At 36.1% G+C, this 21,356-nt stretch overlaps 2 protein-coding genes and 1 pseudogene across 2 annotated transcripts; all 3 read left to right on the forward strand.

Moving 5' to 3' along the window:
* Positions 1-356: 356 nt before the first annotated feature.
* On the forward strand, positions 357-1,893 carry LOC137725793 (heterodimeric geranylgeranyl pyrophosphate synthase small subunit, chloroplastic-like). The gene is made up of 2 exons (XM_068464586.1): positions 357-835; positions 1,106-1,893. The coding sequence occupies exons 1-2, from the start codon at positions 488-490 to the stop codon at positions 1,763-1,765; spliced, it is 1,008 nt and encodes a 335-aa protein (XP_068320687.1). The 5' UTR covers positions 357-487; the 3' UTR covers positions 1,766-1,893.
* A 4,478-nt stretch (positions 1,894-6,371) lies between these two features.
* Positions 6,372-9,471, forward strand: LOC137725931 (F-box/LRR-repeat protein 10-like). Its single transcript, XM_068464773.1, has 4 exons — positions 6,372-6,656; positions 6,764-6,969; positions 7,107-7,200; positions 7,732-9,471. Exons 1-4 carry the CDS (start codon positions 6,471-6,473, stop codon positions 9,181-9,183), a joined length of 1,938 nt encoding a protein of 645 aa, XP_068320874.1. The 5' UTR covers positions 6,372-6,470; the 3' UTR covers positions 9,184-9,471.
* Positions 9,472-11,065: 1,594 nt separating this feature from the next.
* Positions 11,066-11,175, forward strand: LOC137727169 (U6 spliceosomal RNA; annotated as a pseudogene).
* Positions 11,176-21,356: the final 10,181 nt, after the last annotated feature.

Genomic DNA, 21,356 nt, shown 5'->3' on the forward strand with positions numbered 1-21,356 from the left:
TTATTAAAATAAAATAAAATTGAGGGGGATGGCCAATTGAAATGAGGACAAGTGGTTGGACCAAGTTCATACGGATAATATATCACGTATATATAATGAAATATGTGTATTAAAAAGTTAATAATTTAAAAAATAAAAATTTTCATCATTTACATAAAAATACGCGGTATATCATCTGTATTCTCGTCATAACTAAAATTTTCTCCTAATCACATCCAAAATTTCGATAAACTTTTTATTATGATCGGAACACGAATACATTAAATGTTTTTATATAAATTGTACAGAATTTTATGTTTTAAGATTTTAACATTGTGAAACATATATCTTATTAGTTGTATAATAACACGTAGAATCACCAGTGCTGTGGTCAAATTGAAAAATCTCTCCAAAATCTCATCTTCTCCCCCCGCTTCCTCTCTCCCCACCATTAGAGCAGATCTCGTATTAGAGCTCCCAGTTGAGATTCAGAAGAACCCAGAAAAAAATGGCTTCTTTCTCGATGATATCGGCATCATCCCACCTCTATATCCCAAAGAAGCTAGCTTTTCCAATCCGGTGCTCCTCCGCTTCATCGTCGCCGTCCATTTCAACCCAATCGAGCCCCCTCAAGTTCGATTTGAAAACCTACTGGACTACCCTCATCGCCGACATGAATCAGAAGCTTCATGAAGCCATTCCGATTCGGTACCCAGAGCAGATATATCAATCCATGCGATACTCCGTTCTCGCTGATGGCGCCAAGCGAGCCTCACCGGTCATGTGCGTCGCAGCCTGTGAACTCTTCGGCGGCAACCGCCTTGCCGCCTTCCCCACCGCCTGCGCTCTCGAAATGGTTAGTAATTTCTTTCCCTTTTACCTTACAGAGACTTAATTAAACCGATTCATTCGCAATGAATATTCTTGCATCATTTGGATTTTTTGCGCAGAATCCGAATTGGGTTTTTCAGAAGAAGAAAAAAATTGTAGAATCTTGCTTTTAACCCTGTCTGGTTAATTGGGAGTAAATAGCTGCTAATTTTGCTCAATTTTTTACTTGGGTTTTGTATTTTGTGATTGGAATATTCATAAGGTTGTTTGCTTTTCTTTGATTGGCAATTGATAGGTACATGCGGCTTCACTCATACACGACGATCTTCCGTGCATGGATGACGACCCATCACGGCGAGGCCAGCCCTCGAACCACACAATTTACGGCGATGACATGGCGATTCTCGCCGGGGATGCTCTGTTTCCATTGGGGTTTCAGCACATTGTATCAAACACGCCTTCCAACCTCGTGCCGGAGCCGCGCCTCCTGCGTGTGATCACAGAGATTGCTCAGACCGTGGGGTCCACGGGAATGGCGGCCGGGCAGTTCCTGGACCTTGAAGGCGGGCCAGAGGCGGTGGAATTCGCCCAGGAGAAGAAGTTTGGGGAGATGAGTCAGTGCTCTGCTGTTTGCGGAGGACTGCTGGGGGGTGCTGAAGATGATGAGTTGGATAGGCTGAGGAGGTATGGGAGAGCTGTCGGGGTTTTGTACCAGGTGGTTGACGATCTTCTTGAGGAGAAGATGAAGGGCGGAGATGATGGTGATGGAGAGGGGAAGAAGAAGGGGTTCAGCTATGTGAAAATGTATGGGGTGGAGAAGGCTATGGAGGTGGCAGAGCAGCTCAAAACCAAAGCTAAACAGGAGTTGGATGGGTTTGAGAAGTATGGTGATGGAGTGGTGCCACTCTACAGCTTTGTGGATTATGCTGTTGATAGAGGGTTTAGTGTCAGTTGATGATAGAATTAGAGCATAAGCTTTATATGGTTTGATGCTTAATTTGCAGAAAATTGTATTAGCACCTTGGATTAATCTTGCATTAGCATAATCCCATTAATAACAAATAGCTTTTAAACAGTGTAAAAGATGATAGATTATGTTGAGCTGAATTTCCAAGTTGTGGGAAGAGTGGGGTTTGGGGGTTGGTTTTTAAGAGGGAACTTGGCATTTGTAGGGTACAAAATTTTCATTGGGAATTTTATTTGATTGGCTATGGGTTGATTGCAAATGTGGGTTAGACTTGTTGGCCAGGGCAACTCTTTATGTTCGCTTCTTGCACTCGAGTTCCAATCTGTTGTGTAAATTATAGTCTCTTTCTTGTATAAACAAAAACATATTAAAACCATTCACTAACTAATGATCATATTACTTGTCCTAAAAATAAAAAATAAAAAACTAATGATCATATCAGTATTCACATTTTTATAAAGTCAAAAGCTCATTCACATTAAGCAAATTTACAATAATATTAACATTGCAACATTTGTAATCTTTTAGAAACAACAAAGTGATACCCGCGTAATGCACATCAATTATGAAAGGCTTTTTAGCCAAAATGGTTCTTGAGATATGCACGACTTCTCATTTTGGTTCTTGAGATTTGAAATTAATAGAATTGGTCCTTGAGTTTGTTCATAATTAATCATTTTGATCATTCCATAAAAAATCTCCATAAAATAAGGATAAAATGATAAAATTACCCTTAATTCCATGACCAAAATAATTGATGCTAAACAATCTCAAAAACCACTTTTATTGACACAGCCCGATCGAGATCAGGGCATGCTGGCCGTCATGTGGAAGTGACGTAATCATGTGCACAGTGCGGAAGCTAATGAAATAATAATAAAAATAGTACGAATAAATAAAAACCGGCTTTATACAAGTAATAACAAACATGTGCAATCGTAAGTGTGAACACAAGGTTCAGAGCACGAAAACCTAATGCAGTCCGGGAGAAAACGACACGACAAAAGTACACCCGAAGTTGGTCCTACACTGATAGTAGTCTGTCAGATATGCCGGGGAAATCCTCAAGAAAGCCACCAAACGTGCTAGCCAACTAGAACCTGGAGGGGTGCAAAACAAAAAGTGTGAGTGGGCAAAAACAAAGTTTTTCAAAAACCATTACATAAACAAGTTCTAACCCCTCGCCATAAAACCTGTATACTTCCCAGAAAATAGAATATACATATATATATATATATATATATATATATAAATCATGCTTAGAAAATATGCTATGCCAAAACCTCGAAGTAAGATGCAAGTGATCAGGTAAAATCACATCAATGTCATATAATTTATCAGCCGGAGTCACCTAACGTGACCTGTACGGCTGAATCTAGAGCTCAAATCTCTGTCTCACTAACTAGACCTGCACACGAGTCGGAACCACCTAAAGTGGTCTGTACGATAAGCCTGGGTGTAATATAAGTACGCTCAAGTGCTACAATCACGTGAAGGCTGGGCGAATAATCGCGGGTCACTTACGAGTCGGAACCACCTAAAGTGGTTTGTACGACAGGACTGTGCACCTAACTTGGATCCAAGATGAGCGTGTGGTGCAGGAGGTGAACATCACGTGAAGGATTGTGCCCAAATCTAGGCGGGAGCACTAACACCGGGGGTGCAGGTTATGAGCTCTCTATATGCATCTCAAACCACTACTGAATATAAGTATAAACCATACTCACCTGACACTTACCTGTGCGTCGGCAACACCAAACATATATATATATATATATATATATATATATATATAGGCCACTAACAATGCATAAACAACGGCAATATAATGCATGGCATCTAAACGAATAAACGTTTCAAATCAATTTCTGGGAAAAGTATAAATATATAGGTATATACGGAAAACCAAAAGTCCACTCACTGGTATGTAGAAGGGTTGTAACCCCCTTGCCTTGAGTGACCACGCTCGTCCTCGGAATAGGTATCACCTATATGCGAAACAACTACAAAAACGTAAATTTTAAAGCACATAACCAACCTTAAGAAATAACTTCTCATACAATGCTCAAATGGGGTGTATGAATACACCAATGTGATCTACTCAACCTTAGGAACATCCCATTATTTTTAGAAAAAAATTTCACCGTCGCACGCGCCGGCCAAGGCACGGCCACGCGTAGGCACGTGTCTGGCACGCTGACGGCGTCAATTAACGCTGTCAGGAATATTCCGTTAACGCCGTTAGGAATATTCCGTCTAAACTGACGAAATATTCCGTCGTCTTCTCTGGCAAGGTTCCGGCGTCGGAAAATCGGGAAATTTTCAAATCGTCATATCTTCTTCGTTTTTCAACCAAATTTCACAAAATTGGTACCAAAATGAAGCTTACAACGAGAGGAACAAGTTCATACCACTTTCAAGAGCTAAAATCCACGAAATCTTGTCGGGAAAACACCACCAACTTCAGCCAACCTCGAAACTCGCGATCCCGACGTCCAAAACCTTCAAACGAACCACCCCGAGTCTCCTAAATACCTCACCAAGTTTCCTACAAGCTTGAAATTCCCAAAAACATAAGAATTTACGTGTGCATGAACAGTGACAAAAATCGGGTATCCCGAGTTCGACGTGAAAACGAAGGTATCCTTACCTGAAATGGGTATGGTTGAACTTCTACGGACCTCACGAGCATGGATATGTACTTTGTTTCTTCGATCTATGAAGATAACAAGGGTTTTGGGGTATGTCCGTACAAATGGAGGGGAAAATGGGAAGGGAAATGGCACGGGACAGGGTGAAGGAAAAGTGTAGGGAAATGTGTGTGGTCCACAACCAGCCACACCAAACTCAAAACAACCACACAACGTAAAAATCACACTAGGGGCAAAATCGTGTTTTCACGCGTACGTTTTAAAAATTTTCGGAACGGGCTGTCACATTTATTGATTTCAAATCTCAGAGATCATTTTGGTTAAAAAACCATTATAAAAATATATAATTAAATGACCTGAGAGAAATGCTAGCAACTTGACCTTCTCACCTTACCAAATGACATGTTTTATACCTTTATGACTCATTTACGTAACGGTAATTAAAATTAGAGGAATTTGATTAAAAATAATTGAATTGAGGAGAATCAAAATTCAGATTTCCATAAAAACTGTTTACTAAATGTTTTGGAATTAAAACAGAAATTGTACTAATTCTTTAAAATTGTTTAATAATTTAGCAAAATCGAAATATAACTAGTATAATTACTAAAATATCATTTTGCCGCACTCTTCCTAATTTCATGAAGGTGACTGAAAATTTTAGAGACCATAATTCTAGAAATGGTTATCGATTTCAGGGATGGAGTTGTTGACTAAGTTCTACCAATAAAAAAAAAACACCTTCGACGATGAAAGTAATCATTTCATCATGCAATTCTTTTCCACGATGAATTTTATGAAAACAAAAAATCAACATATTGATGAAAACGCGTAAGACAAAGAGGTTTTATGTCTCCATTAATTTGATGATAGCTGCGACTGAAGAGAAGGGAAGCTGCGCCGAAGAGAAAGTGAGACAGCTCTAGATGTATTTTTAAAAATAATGAGGGCATAATGGGGAGAAAAAGTTCATTCTGATTACCTAAGCAATTCGAAATTCAAATACATCAAATTGTAGGGAATTCAATACAAATATTGGAATTGGATTCTAAAACTTGCATGGATTCCACCAAATGTTTGATAAACACTAGAGTATTCCGTAATCGACATTCAAGTTTGCTTTTTAATTCTAATTACCCTTGCATAAATGTGCCATTAATTCCTAGCCAAAAGCCTTAAAGGTCTTTTTTCTTGTGCAAGCAAATGACACATGACATTTGAGAAAGTGAATGGTTCACATAAAAAGTTAGTGCAAAAGTTGTTAACACTCCCATTAAAGAATAAGATAAGAAAATGTAACTCCACTAGCTTACTTCTTCCAAATATATCAAAATTCAACAGCTAATTAGTGTAACCTATTAGTATCAAAATTATAACATTGTTCTTGTCAAATTGGTTGTTAAATTGTTAATAACTCTTTATAAAGGTTGCATACCGGGCATTTATATTGACTAGAATAACGTGTTCCCTTTTTTGTACCTATGTTTAAATTTCTTTGCTCATAATATAGATTAAATTAAGTAAAATATCGTTTGTATCAAAAATCTTATAAGGACTAGATCTTGTTGCTCAGTTGGTTATAAAAATAAAAAAATAAAAAAAAATCTTTACACCTGAAATCTCGTGGTTAAATCTCTCATCCTCCAGTATCATTTGTATGAATAAGTATAAGAAAATTGTTATTGACACTCTAAAGTCTCATTTTACACTGCTCAAAGGTGTATTATTCTTTTTAAATATAGAAAAATTGGGTGCAAAATAAGAATTTTAAAGTACTAATAAAAATTCTGTAAATATAAATAGAACTCTAACTTGATAAGGGCTTGGACTTTTGGGCTTTCGGCTTTGGATATAGTTTGGGCCAAGTAAAAACCAAAACCCAAATCCACATTACCTCGTGATTCTAAACTAAACAGTACAGGCACCGTTCGATTTGCGTCAAGATGCAGACTTGGCGGTTGTAGTGTCGTGTCGTCAATCGGTAAACACCAGTACGCAGATCCCACAAGATTGACGAAGAAGAAGACTTAGAAGAAGCAAAAATGGCGGGGGAGACGAGCGAAAGCAACAGCTCAATCGTTAGCCTTGATCATCTACCCTTGGCCCTGCTCGCCACCATCATGATAAAGCTCGACGTGGCCTCCGTCTGCTCCGTCGCATCCACCTGCACCGCCTTCAAAGCCTGCGCCTCTCACATCCTCTCCTTCATTCCCTCCTTCCACATCCTCGTAAGTCCTCCAATTTTTCACTTCTGGGTTTCCCCAAAATTTGAAATTTGGTAACTTTGTGGATTTTTTTTCTGAAAATTTTGGTACTTTTTGAATTGGGTTTTCAGGAAATAGCGCCTTCCATGGAGTTGCTGAGACCCCTGTTGCTCCCAAACCCCTGGCTGAAGAGCGTGAAGGTGAACTGCGGCCGGCTTGATGATTCCGCCATTCAGATTCTGCTTCAGCCGTCGCTGGAAGAGCTCTGTATGCTCAATTGCGCGGATTTTAGCGGCAAATTGCTTTCGGAAATCGGAGCCCGGTGCAAGGATCTGAGGTTGGTTTGGTTTCGATTTCGATTTCGGTCAAGCTCTGCTAATTATATGTATAGATTGCTGGTGACTTATTGAGTTGTGGAAAGTGAAAGGGGTGTTGTTGTTATTGGCTTTTGGGGATTATGAAATTTCCCTTCAGGTCTCTGTGCTTGGGGTCAGTTGCCGAAAAGAGAGGGCGGGCTATTCATATTTCTGATTTGGAGGAGTTGCTCAGTGGTTGCACTCAATTACAAGTAAGACTCAGTTAAATGATGATTCCATAACAAACAAATGTTTAATGATAAGTATTTGAGTAAAGATGTTGCCTTTTGAAATCTACAAAAGACGCTAACTTTATAATCGATGGGTTGTCGAAAATGCCGAGTTTGTTAATACGGTTAGGTTCCTCCTCGGCCATCTGGCTGAGTAATTAAATGTTTAGTAGCAGTCTTTTTAGCATCTTGACATTAGATGCTTAATATATACGTTTGCTTAGTAAGCAAATGTTTAACAAGAAGGATTTGAGTAAACATTTTGGCTTTTGAATCTGCGGAAGATGCTAACTTCAAGACTGATATGGCGAGTTTGTTAGGATGGATAGGTTCCTCTTCAGTCATCTGGCTTAATAATTAAATGGTTGATAGCAGTCTTGTTAGCATTTTGGCATTAGATGCTTCATATATAAGTTACCTTAATTGCAATGTACCGGTAAACCATATTTTGTTACTGTGCATTATAATTGCTTGATGTCTTTCGTCTAATCTCTGTTTGATTATGTTTGGTAGGCACTGGTCTTGATGTTTGATGTATCATCAATCTATCTCCGTCATAACTTTGCTCAAGTTTGGGCTTTGGCGTCGGAGAAACTCACGTCTCTCGAGATTGGCTACATTTCATCATTGATGGTGACTGAACTACTTTGCACGAATTTTGTATCCCATCAGCCATCAAACCGTATTCAGCCTTCAATATTGCCAAACATTCACAAATTGTGCCTTTCAGTTGACTATATAACTGATGCTATGGTTGGAGCGATTTCTAAAGGTCTCCTGTCCCTCACCCATTTGGATCTTAGAGATACACCCCTCATAGAACCAAGAGTTTCATTTGACCTTACAAACTCTGGCCTTCAACAGATTAATCAGTATGGGAAGTTGAAGCATCTCTCATTGGTTCGGAGCCAGGAGTATGTCGTTACCTATTTTAGAAGAGTAAATGATCTTGGGCTTCTCTTATTGGCTGACAAGTGTGAAAACATGGAAAGCATATTTCTCAGTGGCTTCTGTCGTGTTACAGACACGGGTTTCAAAACGATCTTGCATTCTTGCTCCAAGTTATATAAACTTAGGGTGTCTCATGGGACTCAATTAACTGATTTGGTTTTTCATGACATTTCTGCAACTTCCCTTTCTTTAACACATGTTAGCTTGAGACTGTGCACTCTTTTAACCAACCATGCAGTGACTAGTTTGGCGTCTAACAAGGATCTGAAAGTTTTGGATTTGAGAGATTGCAGAAACCTCGGGGATGAATCCCTCCGAGCCATAAGCACTCTTCCAAAGGTAAAGACATTGTTGCTGGATGGCTCTGATATTAGTGATGTGGGATTATCATATTTGAGACAAGTGGTCATAAGTTCACTAATTTCACTGTCTCTTAGAGGATGCAAGAAACTTACAGATAAATGTATCTCTGCTCTATTTGATGGCTCTTCCAAGTTGGAGTTGCAAGAATTAGACTTGTCCAATCTTCCTAATCTCTCCGACAATGCAGTTCTATTACTGGCAAAGAGTAGGATTCCGCTACTTGAACTGCGCATGCGGCAATGCCCACTCATAGGCGACACTTCGGTAATGGCATTAGCCTCTATGCAAGTTGATGAGGAGAGGTGGCATGGTAACGGCTTGAGGTTGTTGGATCTGTTTAATTGCGGTGGGATTACCCCTCTTTCATTCCGGTGGTTGAAGAAACCATATTTTCCAAGACTCAGATGGTTGGGAGTCACGGGCAGTGTAAATAGGGATGTGGTAGATGCTTTAGCTCGAAGTAGACCGTTCTTGCATGTGTCGTGCCGTGGTGAGGAGCTGGGAGTTGAGCAAGGGGATACCGCTGATGATGTTTACATGCATGACTATGATGAGATGGACGAGCTTGAACGCTGGCTTGCAGAAGATGATTATGTTGATGAAGATATGGTGGCAGATGAAGATATGGTGAATGCAGAAGCAGTGGAGTGATCAAACACTTAATTTCGTATTATGTTATTGTTAATAATGGTTGTTCTGTTGAAACTATAGTTTTTATGACGAACGATATTAGTACTCTAAACTATACTAAGGGGAGTGGTGAGGGTTTGAACCCGAAACAAAGCGGTTTGAAGAGAAATTCATCGGGACAATCCATCCCTTGCAAAGTGTAACATGTTTTATTGATTACTGTTGTATGATTTACTCCAATTCCGTTATCTGGACCTTTTAATCTCTGTACTTATTTTGGATAATTGGAAATAGTTTTTCACTTAATTATTCCGAATTTGTTCCACCTGTAGTGTCACTTGCATTTTTTTAAGCTACATTGCGATCTCTCTCAGATAGAAATTATAGGGTATTATCGGGTGCATGCAGCATAAATAAAACTAATTAATCCTATATCATGTTGTAATTAACCAAACCAGGTTTCATTAGGTTTAAATGTTACTTCTTGAACCAAATCACTCTTTGTATTTGAAATCTGTGTATATGTACAGCATGCTCCAAGTCTCCAATTTTCCTACATCCTTCTTGAAAAAGAAAAAAAGAAATTAAAATTTAGGGTACTTTTGAAAATTATTTGATTTTTATTTAGTTGTTTTTTGTGCATAAGATGTGGAGAAACTGTACGGAAACAAAAAAAATGAAGAAGAATGGTGAGAGGGAGCGGAAGAAATAAAGAAAATTGACGAAAACAAAATCATAAAAGTGATAACAACTTAAATAATTTTTACTTTTTACTTTTTAGCTTTTAAATTTCGTTAGGCAATTCTTCTACATATTTCCCCATCCTTCTTCACTCCTTATTTCCTCGTATGTTGTTCATATAAACACAAAAAAATGAAAACAAGAAAACGAAAAATTAAATGGTTATCAAACAACTTTTAAGTTCTTGGAATTAGTTCAAGTTGTGAAGATAGATTGGAAATAGGTCATGATCATGGTAGGTCAAAAACTCGAATTCATTTCATTATGGCGAGGAAAGAAAAACAAGTTGAAAACAACGTAAAATAGTTTTTTATTTGTTTTAATTTTTTTTTTTTTTTTTAAGTTTCTCTATACATTTCTTATATACATCTCTTCCGCAATTCTTCCACTCTCCTATATGCCTCTTTTCTTCGGTGTATATTTTCCTCGTCTCTAACACAAAATGGAAACGGAAACTAAAATTGAAAACGAAATGATTATTGTGGTAGCAAAAATTTATCATCTTCCGTCTTAACGAATTTATACCTACAAAATAATCAACACATTTGATCAAACCAAAGCCACAAGCGCCCACGAGGTGCGGTGATGGGGTTTGGCCAATGAATCTTTGATGTCTCTCAGTCAATATCTCATAGAAGAGTCGGTGTTTAGGGCATAATGTGTAGTTAAAAGCTAACCAGAATTTGGTAGAGATCAGGTATTTATACTGGAGCTTGGTAATGTCGTAGTCAGCTGCTCAAGCCTCTAGAGATGTTGAATTGCACATGAGAATATTTGTGTGTCGTGTCCATTTAATGAGGGAATTCTTGTCTTCTTCGAGAAGAAAAAAAAGTTCACATGTCGCCTTCTGAATTTTTAAGCTATTTTTCACTCCACAATTATCAAACAACTCCTTAATTTCTCTCGCCTAAAAAACAAAGAAACAAAAGTGTAACATCTTATATTCCAACAATCAAGTTAGCAAAGTAGCTTCTTTGAATTTCCAAAAATAAAGTATCTGAATGTGAATTTGAGTGCCAAAATATTGTGTAAAAGATTCATTGATCGAGAATGTGTGGATATTTCAAACTTTCTGGATGCCTTCTCAGTAACATGTCTCACTGCCTACAAATTATTCAAACTGATTGTGTTTTGGACTACATAAATGCATGGAGTAACAAGTCTCAAATTTTTGGATATCCAATAAATTTGCAACGTTACAAAGAAGATTAGCATCGTCTCTAACTCTGCGCAAGAATGGCACGCATAAATCGAAAAATGGTTTGTTTTTTGTTTTTTTTTTGTTTTTTGTTTTTAAGAAGATAACTGGTTGTAAATTATGGTTATTCACCCCTTTTATACAGGCAATCTAAATTTTTTTTCGCTTTTTCTTATTCTGAACCTGTATAACACGCATAAGAATGACACTTATTTACACATTTCGCCCAATAACATATCAAATGGTAGAACTAGGTAATATTATTATATAAATTACCATTCATAATGTAGCTTGTCTAGCCTTAAGATTAAGAAATTTTATTTAAAAAAATTAGGGAAAATTAACAAGAAAAGTAAGGGATAAATCAATCGTCGGTTCGTCATCAATGGAAGCGTTTGCTACAAAGAAAAGGGTAATGGTATGAAGATCAAAATTTTAAATCAAATTATGCGGTTATTAATGATTGGATTATTATTTTACTGATGACACATCATTTAATTTGAAATTTTAGTCTAAAAATTTAATTTATCTAGTATTATCCAAAAAAAATATGTCCTCATTCAATGAACAATGAAAAAAATTGTCTAGGTTCATTGAATGTGCCAACCCTTTTAATTTTGTTCTGCTACTATTTATTAAGAATATAATTAGTCACAGAATTAATGTGTTCTTTGAATCTTTGTTTTATCGCGCTTCTCTTTTGTTAATTTTCAATTGTCTTTAAATGCTTGATGTTATCAATCTCACTAATGTATTCTTTGGGAGATTACATGATGAAAGATTGTATCATGCAACAAGTGATGGATTGTCATGGTTAGGATATTCTTCTTCAACTCAGTGCCTTGTGGGTTTAAACTCTCCCTCATTCTCATAGTATAGTTTAGAATAGTAATATTAACTATATTATTATATAGGTAATGCTAGGAATATCGAAATTTTAAATCAAATTTGCAAATCAAACGATATGTCATCAATAGAAAATAAACACGTTAATCAACAGTTAAGTAATAATCCAATCATGGACAACCACATCATTTTGTTATATACAAGAACGTGTCTTACTGGAATATTTGATGAGGAGTACTCCTATAAAACATGTAATGAAATACCATAGATAAAAATGGAATTGTTGAGATGGACGTAAAAAAGAACTGAAATACCAAAAATTATAATACGTACGCTCTAGTATATGACATGTACCGAATAAATAAAAGGTATATTGAATGCGAATTTTAGTTTATAGTGCATACTAGAACAACCCCAGAAATGCACTCATACTTGATTTAAAAAAGGGGACGACCATATGAGTTTGGGCGACAATGTTGCAGTCAGGCTGTCAGCGAGGTACAATTGCTCTACTTGATCTTATCTTTAACTGTTAGGTAGGTTAACGTTGGACGGCTCCTTTGAGGGACAGACATTTTGGACCCACTCGCCAACCCCTTTGTTATCTTTTTTGTTCCTCATTTAATCATGGAGAAAACATCTCATTCGAGGGGCCTGTACATGTTGTCTCCCCTTCAACAAAAAGAGAGAAATGCTTGCAAAGAATTAAATACTAGTTTGTCGATGTTGCCCGAGCAACAATGATATTATTAACGAGAAAAATAATGGTAAAATGTCCAAATTAATATCAGTATCAATGAAACCACAACGGTGGCAAATACATTTTGTCATTTTTTATATATTAATAATATCACTGTTACTACAACAATAACAATCAAGAATTACATATTATTTCTTCATGATTATTGTTCTCTTTTTTTTGTAGTGCTACCTTACTCACACATCACCTTCATGGTTTTTCATCGATGTTGGACTATGGTACAAATTCGAATGCTAGTACTTGATAAAATGTCGATAGCGTGGGAGCTTTGATTGTATGTACTGTGGAGTAATAGTTCATCATACTTAAATTTTTGTGATTGTATGTACTGTGAAGTGATAGTTCATATATGCCTATATTGTTGCTTGCCGAATAACGAGTTTGGTTTAGAAATTAGACTAACATCGGCCGTACATAATCGCAGGACATAATCGTGTTACATTATCATAGTATTTGATACACATTGGGCCAAAACAAATAACTATGACTAGGGGAATATTCTCAAGATAGAGAAGTATATACTTCTTCTTTTGTATGTTGTTGCTTGCTCATTGATGAGTTTACTTTATTTATAAGTTAGATTAGCATTTGTTGTGCGTGATCGTTGTACTCTATTATAATCGTTGATAGATTTGTAATCTAATCAGTATAATGTTATTTTTAATATTCTATAACTTATCCGCAACTGACGCTACTAACCATTCTTTATTATTTGGGAATCGAAAAAGCACATTTACTTTTATTTTCCCATTTTGCTCCACATCAAACCTCCAAATAATCAAGAAAAATATTATAGGCAACCACCAAACAGGCAAAAAACACAGCTGAAAAAACTGGATAAGATTTTATAGTATTTATCTATGGGTTAGAGCGTTGGACTTTGGACTCGGAGAAGTCTCGCACCATTACTTTCTTCCCACCTTCCATTCCCTCGCCGACCGCCCGCCGCTTCGCTGGCACTCCTCCCCTCAATCCTCATCCATAATCTCCCTCCTTTTTGCCCCTTCATTGCCCTCAAGGGTCACTTTTCCACTTCCGCCAATCACCTCCCTCCACATGTCTCCACGTGGCTCCACGTCGCTCACACAGCGTCATTCCTCTGGGGGATGCGGATCCCCTGTCCGCTCGTGCTGGTCAACAGCCTCGTCGTGTCTTCCCCAGGCGCCATATGGTTTTACGATGCCGATTTTCCTCATCCCATGTGATTGTTTAATCCCGGACTAATCATACTTAAGGCTAGATAATATTTTTAATTTCAAGTATTATCTTGATTTAGAACGTAATTATTTATATATATGGATTTCCATGCAACAGCTACGAAGAATACACAGAAATTATCAACATGTTGGCGCCTTAATGTCATCATATACGGCAAAATTACGGAGTGTATTCAATTGAGAATTTGAGAAATTTTAATGGATTTTTATGAAATTTAATTGATTTGTAGAGATTCCATATAAAATTTTGATTCAATTCCCTTGAAATCTCATAGGAAGAGGTGAGATTGCGTATGCTTAAAATACACTACGAAATCTTTCCAATTCCCTGTAATTCCTTAACTTTCTTAAATTCTTTAAAATTAATTTCTAATTGAATACACCTGTAATATTATAAACTTCTTTAAATCCTAATTAGATACACCCGGATTTCTAAGGATTTTAATAAACTATCTTAAAATTCTAATTGAATCAACCTTGAATTTTAGATAATCACTTAAAATCCTAATTGAATACCCCTAGATTCATTAAAAAAATTAAAATCCCTTAAAATCTCAATTGAATACACGTCTTTAATTACATCACTTTCCTTGAATCCTTGTCATTTGATTTGAATTAATATTTAATTTAAACTCTAGTTAATCCACGATTTGCATGCTTAGCTTATGGGCCGCACATCGTCAACTTGGATTATTATAAAATAACCACCCTTAACTTCACCCTCGGCTTACATTATCAACGACTTATACTACATATGGTGTTCTTTCCATTTTTACTTAATAGCAGCCCTATCAACGACTTGTACTACAAATGGTGTTCTTTCCATTTTTACTTAATAGCAGCCCTATCAACGACTTGTACTACAAATGGTGTTCTTTCCATTTTTAGATAATAGCAGCCCAACCTCCATATACTTGCTTGTAGGGATGACAATTCAAACCGTTAAAATCGATAATCGTATATAACCACCCGAATGGAACGGATTTAGGTATGAAAATTCGGGTATATTATGGTTATGAGTAAAAACCATTAACTTTATTTGGTTATGGTTTTGGATATGGTTCTAGGATCTCTAATCCATATTCGTACCCGAATCCGAACCAAATAATATATTGCATACATATTATAATATATATATATATATATATATATATATGCATATATATACAAACACCTACATATTTATATGTATGTATTTATATTGAGTGAACCTATACCATTTTACCTTATTTATTATTCACCGCATAATATATTTAGTATATAATATAATAATATTCACCGAACCCTATATACTATATTCATTATGCGTCAAACATTATGCTATATTCATTATGCACCAAACATCATGCATATGGGAGATATCAACGACCAACATCATCAATGTTTTATTCAATACTCTTATTTTTATACTTACAAAATTCATTCATTGTTATGTTTTTTTATTATTGGAGGCTATTTAATGATGAAATTAGTATCTACTAAATTATTGTGTGTCAATTGTATGAATATAATTTTTTGTTTTTGACGAATATGGATATAACCGTTAACTGATGGGAAATCCGTTACCTGGTGGGTATGGTTATGGATAATACCCGATGGCTAATTTGCGGTTATGAATATGGTTAATTTCCGTGGTTATGGTGATGGATATAGCATTTCTGTCCCCAAATTGAATTGTTGCCATCCTTGCTTGCTTGGTACTTGTTGACCTTAAAAACTAGAGTAAATTGTAGTTGTGGTTCCTCCACTTTAATCAAATTGGAGCGGTGATCCATCAACTAAAATTTTATTACCATTGGTCCCACAACTCATCAAAATGTGTAGTTATGGTTCTTTTTGTCAACTTTGTCATAATTTTGTCAAAATAAGTTATGTTTGAAGAACCATTGCTACAATTGGGTTAAAGTTGAGTGATCATTGCTCTAATTGGGTTAAAGTTGAGGGACCATTTCTCCAATTGGATTAAAGTTGAGGGACCGATGGTAATGAATTTTTAGTTGAGGGACCATAGCTGCACGTTTTGATGAGTTGAGGGATGACCAATGGTAATGGATTTTTAGTTGAGGAACCATAATTGTACGTTTTGATGAGTTGAGGGACCAATGGTAATGAATTTTTAGTTAAGAGACCATTGCTCCAATTGGGTTAAAGTGAATAGACCATTACTACAATTTACTCTAGAAGTTATTTCGGGTCCAACCAGTACACACATATATCATTTTAAGGTTAATTTTACTTTACATGTATACCTGACGCACACTGTATTGTCATATTTTATGTAAACAATACTTCCAATGGTTGTCACACATTTATATATATATATATAGAGAGAGAGAGAGATAGAGAGAGAGAGAGAGAGAGAGAGAGAGAGAGGCTTTTTAGCCAAAATGGTCCTTCTCACTTTGGTCCATGAGATTTGAAATCAATAGAATTAGTCCCTGAGTTTGTCCATCATCAATTATTTTGATTATTCCTTGAAAAATCTCCATTAAATAAGAATAGAATGACCAAAATATCCTTAATTTCTGTCAAATTATTTTGGCCTATTGTTTATTAACTTGAGGGCATATTTGTCATTTTGATCCTTATTTAACATAATTTTGCACGGGATGACCAAAATGATTGATGGTGGACAATCTCAAAGACCAATTCTATTGATTTCAAATCTCAGGGACTAAAGTGATGTGCTATGCAAATCTCAAAGACTATTTTGGCTAAAAAGTCTATATATATATAGGGCTTAACATAGTTAAGTGCATATAGTTATTTATAGAAGTGATGATAGGAGAATTTACTCACCAAACATGCATAATTTGTGGTTGATAAATTATGAGTCTTTGTTTTCACCAAACTTATTTTCTTTCCTTCCTATGTAAAAGTTACGATATGTGGTGATAACATGTTCCCTGATCATTGAAAAAATTTTGGCTAATAGTCTATACACGTTTAAGTTTTAATTAATTCTAAACTTTGGCTAACCTCACGAAACCATGTGCACCCTAAGGCCATCTCCAAACAATCCAATCCTAAATAGCCCTAAATAACACGAAAACTGTCTCCAACCGAAGGCTAGGCCAAAGGGCTTGTGGGCCCCACCGAGCCACAAAGGAGAATCAGGCCAACCGGCTGCCCCAAATCAACCAACCAACCAGCCTCGATCGGTCCAGCGTTTTGAATCCCAAAGCCTAGTTGCTGACGTTAGCTAGCCGTTAAATTTGATTTTTTTTTTTTTTGTCCTATTACTACCTAAGCGATTAAACAACATTAAGTAACATTAAACAACAATAAAAAGAATTTAACGGCATGAAACTTAAACAACATTAAAAAAAATGTTTAACAACATAAAATTTAAACGCCTACTCCATGCTTCTTTTGGCCCAAAGATGTGCAACAAGATCTTGTTGTAGGTACTTGTTTGTGGCACACTAACGTATCATCCTATGACACATCATGTACTCATTTAAAGAGATATTACCTGTTCTTGGATTCAAAGGCAAATTAGGCCGATCATATATTTTTGCACGAGCCATTCTTGACCTATTTGGATCCTCTTGGTCATCATCAGACTCTCCATCAATATACCCATCTTGCTCATCCTCCATAATCATGTTGTATAATATGATGCAAGACATCATGATGGAGTTCAAATTTTCTCGACTCCACCTTCTTGTTGGTTCCTTAATGATCTTCCACTGTGCTTGTAGAATACCGAAAGCTCTCTCAACATCTTTCTGGCATGCCTCTTTATCATGCCCTGGGCCCGAAAATATTAATTTCGAGAAATGATATTGGTGACGGCCCAAAAACTTTGCTTTATTTCGCAGAATTTTAAATCACGATTCTTTATTTAAATTCCTTAACTCCCTGTCAATAAACATAAACTTATATATAATTAATTTATAAGGCATGTACCTAGGCTTTCTATTAAGTCAAAATTTACTTCTAATAACTCAACTTCTTAACATAAATTAATTCTTTATTATTTAATCTTACTTGTTTTATGGCTACATCTAACATCTTGTTAGACTGCCTACGTACCCTAAACAGGGATCAAGCTATTCGTAGTTCACAATTCATTATTTACCAACTTCCAAACGTAATCTAGAAACCACCATATTCAACACTAACCTTCATAATCCAATTCATATCAAATGGTTACCAATTATAGATTCAGAATATCGAAATTTACATGAAAAATGGCAACGTCGGCTCCCTGGCCGTGCGCCGCCGCACCTACCGCCGCCAATGGCAGCTGGCCGCCCCGACTCGTTGGAAGATTCAACTATTTTTAAAAATTCTCAAAAATTACAGAAATGAAGATCTCAAATAGTAGAGCAAACTTTATACCTACGGCGAAGTCTAATTTGGCCTGGAAAGTCTCCAATTTCCCTCGAACTCACCGGAAACCCTAGAAATGGGTGTTCTTGATTCAACTCCAAACAAGCTCCGAGGTCCCAACCATTGCTTGGGCTTTGTTCCTGGGGTTAAGGGAAGTCTATTAGTAGTGGTGGTTGACATGATAACCTTAAGAAATGATGGAAATTTCCGTTGTACTCCCCGCGAACCCAATTAACTCGGTTTTCTTTTTATGAAATTGGGAGAGGATTGGATGCTAGGTCAATTTCAGGTGGTGTGTGACTTCTAATCACCAAAGAAATCGCCTGAAAACGGCGTCGGAGATCATCAATTCCACCAGATCAAGCCTTGGGTCATGGGATGACCCGGTTAATTTGGTTAGGTGAATTCCCTTTGTTCCTCTCCTTTCTCTTCTTTTCCTTGGCCCTCCTTCGTCAGTCCTCCTCTTCTCCTTTTTCCCCTTTTTTCTTTCCCAACCGACTTCCTCCCTCCTTTTTTGTCAGCCACTCCCATGGCATATTTCCACCACAACACCCCAAAATCTAGAATTTTCCAAATCATGGTTAAATGATTATCTTGCCCTTACTTTCGTTTGCTTCTATGTTATTCGTTATAATTTCTTTTGACGAACGGTTTTCGCCTGTACACTCATAGAATCGAATTCTATCAAATTATGCTAAGAAATACGACAAGATGTATGAGAATAAAATACATCCTTGTATATCTACGTTATACCACTAGGGCATTTTTTCCTTTTCCCACGTATCGATAAAATTTACGACGTAAATTATAATAATTTCCATAAATAAAACTTTCAAATTCCCAATTCTATTTTCATAATCATAAATCGATTTATTTTCGATTTTCTCCATATATTCATAATTATATTATCTAATTCATATTTTTAATTTTTTTCAGGGTATTACACTCTTGGTGTAAGGTAAACCACATTTCAGCGTCATCCGCATGGTTTGCAATTGCTTGGACAAGTGTAGCCCACTTTGAGTGTGTGAATTATAGGCCAATATCCACCCTATTTATGGACATTGGAAGTTGAATATAACAAATGTCACACAGATAAAAATCCTATCTAAAATTCTCACAACTAATTACAACTCAACTTTTGGTTGGTAGACTAGATGCATCGCTCTTTTAGGCAAATCACAACAGATTGCTCTATAAATCACATGTTTAAACATTTCACAATAAGAAGTTTTCGATAAATTTTATGTCAAAGATAACATAAAGACGGAAATGGTGGTCCAACGTGGTCCAATGTGTATGATCAAGTGGCAATGGCAATATGATCCCCAAAGAAAATTATTGAAGATGGCGACTTCGATTCCTAGTATAAAGTAAGAGATGGAATCCAAGTCCTAAACCTTATAAAAATTGCGCCTTTTTTTTTTATTTATTTTTATTTATTTTTTATTTTTTTTATTTTTTTGACTACGTAACAAAAATACAGCGCAATTTAATTGAAGTGTCAATTTTGCCATCACTCCTCGTCATTCTCCACCTCAGAAGCTCGCATCAACACAGCAACGAGCAAAACAAACTGATATCTCTCAATTTACCCTTTTACCTTTATTCCTCTGCCCCTCACGTTTTTCTTATGAATTTTTAAGTTTAAACCCAACTGCTTTATGCCATTTAGTACTTCGGTCTGATGTTATTTTTCTTCACTTGTAAGTGAGAGATTTTATATTCAATTCTCGCGAAATGCGAATTTGAACCACATTATTGCTAACCTATTGTGAGGCTATGTCTACCTCTCCTCTTAGTACGATGATATCGTTTGTTAAAAAAAAAAATTCGAAATTATCAACGTGAAATTACACTTGTACCCCCTCAGTGCATGTCTTGTGGTCCACCCTTCCTCCAAACAATTAGGAGCCAAAACTTTGGCCCTACCTCCTGGCGGGGGATGCTGATCGTACAAGCCTACAAGGGGAGGCCAATACAAAAGTAAGTAGTGAGTGAGGGGTAGAATTGTCTTTGTGGCACAAGCTTATCCAAATCAGTGGGCGCCTCAGAATATGCTACTTTGTGTCTGCTTTTGGTAATTGTGAGGAAATGCGAGTGGAGAGGGAGGGAAGTCGGAGACGTCTAATTGGCAAAGAAAAAGGTGGCTTTGGCGTCACGACTCACGGGTTCATGGAAATTTATTAAATTTAGACATATGCCCCACAGTTAATCACACCGTCAATCAAGACAAATTTCTTTTAACACGTCAAAAATTGATGTTTGGAGTGCATATAGCTTAAACGAGAATTGCCGATTCACTACCCCTAATGTATTACTAATTCAATTTTTCAAAGCGCGATAAAAAAAATACATGTTCAAGCAATACAATATGAAATATCATACAATACTTCGTTGTGACAAGAAATGTCAATATAAAAAAATAAAGATAAGACACCGAATATGCCATGGATAAAACTTTCACCAGTTATCAATCTCATCATTACTTTTGTAATGTAATGAATCCAAATCATAATCTAGTCTAATTTGTTATTAAGAAGGGTGTATTCAATTGTGATTTTTAGAGATTTAGTTCTTTTTACAAATTCATGAGTATTCAATTAAAATTTTAAGTGATTTTCTGAGAATCTAGATTATTTAACCAATATTTAAGATGTTTATAACATTCCAAATTTATTTATTTAGAAATTGATTTTAAAGAATTTTTAAAAGTTAGAGAATTCGAGGAAATTTAAGAAATTTCGCAATGTATTTTAAGCATTATCAAATCTCACATTTTTCTCTTGAGAATTTGAGTGAATTCACTAATAAATTTACATAAAATTTCTAAAATTAAATTAAATTCCATTAAAATCTATGAACGTATAAATTCATTAAAAGCGCTCTCAATTTCAATTGAATATATACCCATAACATAATTGAATATACCCCTAAGTTATGCTGGTTGGAGTGGATGGATTCTTTGTCAATCAAAAGAGGTGGAAAAGACAACTTAATCTTCTATCACACAAAAAAAAAAAAAAAAAATGATGGGCAATAATTTAATTTCACAAATCTAAATTTTACTATTTTTTTTTATTGAAATCTCACC

The sequence above is a fragment of the Pyrus communis genome, chromosome 2 (genome assembly GCF_963583255.1).
Source record: "Pyrus communis chromosome 2, drPyrComm1.1, whole genome shotgun sequence".
Taxonomy (NCBI): Eukaryota; Viridiplantae; Streptophyta; class Magnoliopsida; order Rosales; family Rosaceae; genus Pyrus; species Pyrus communis.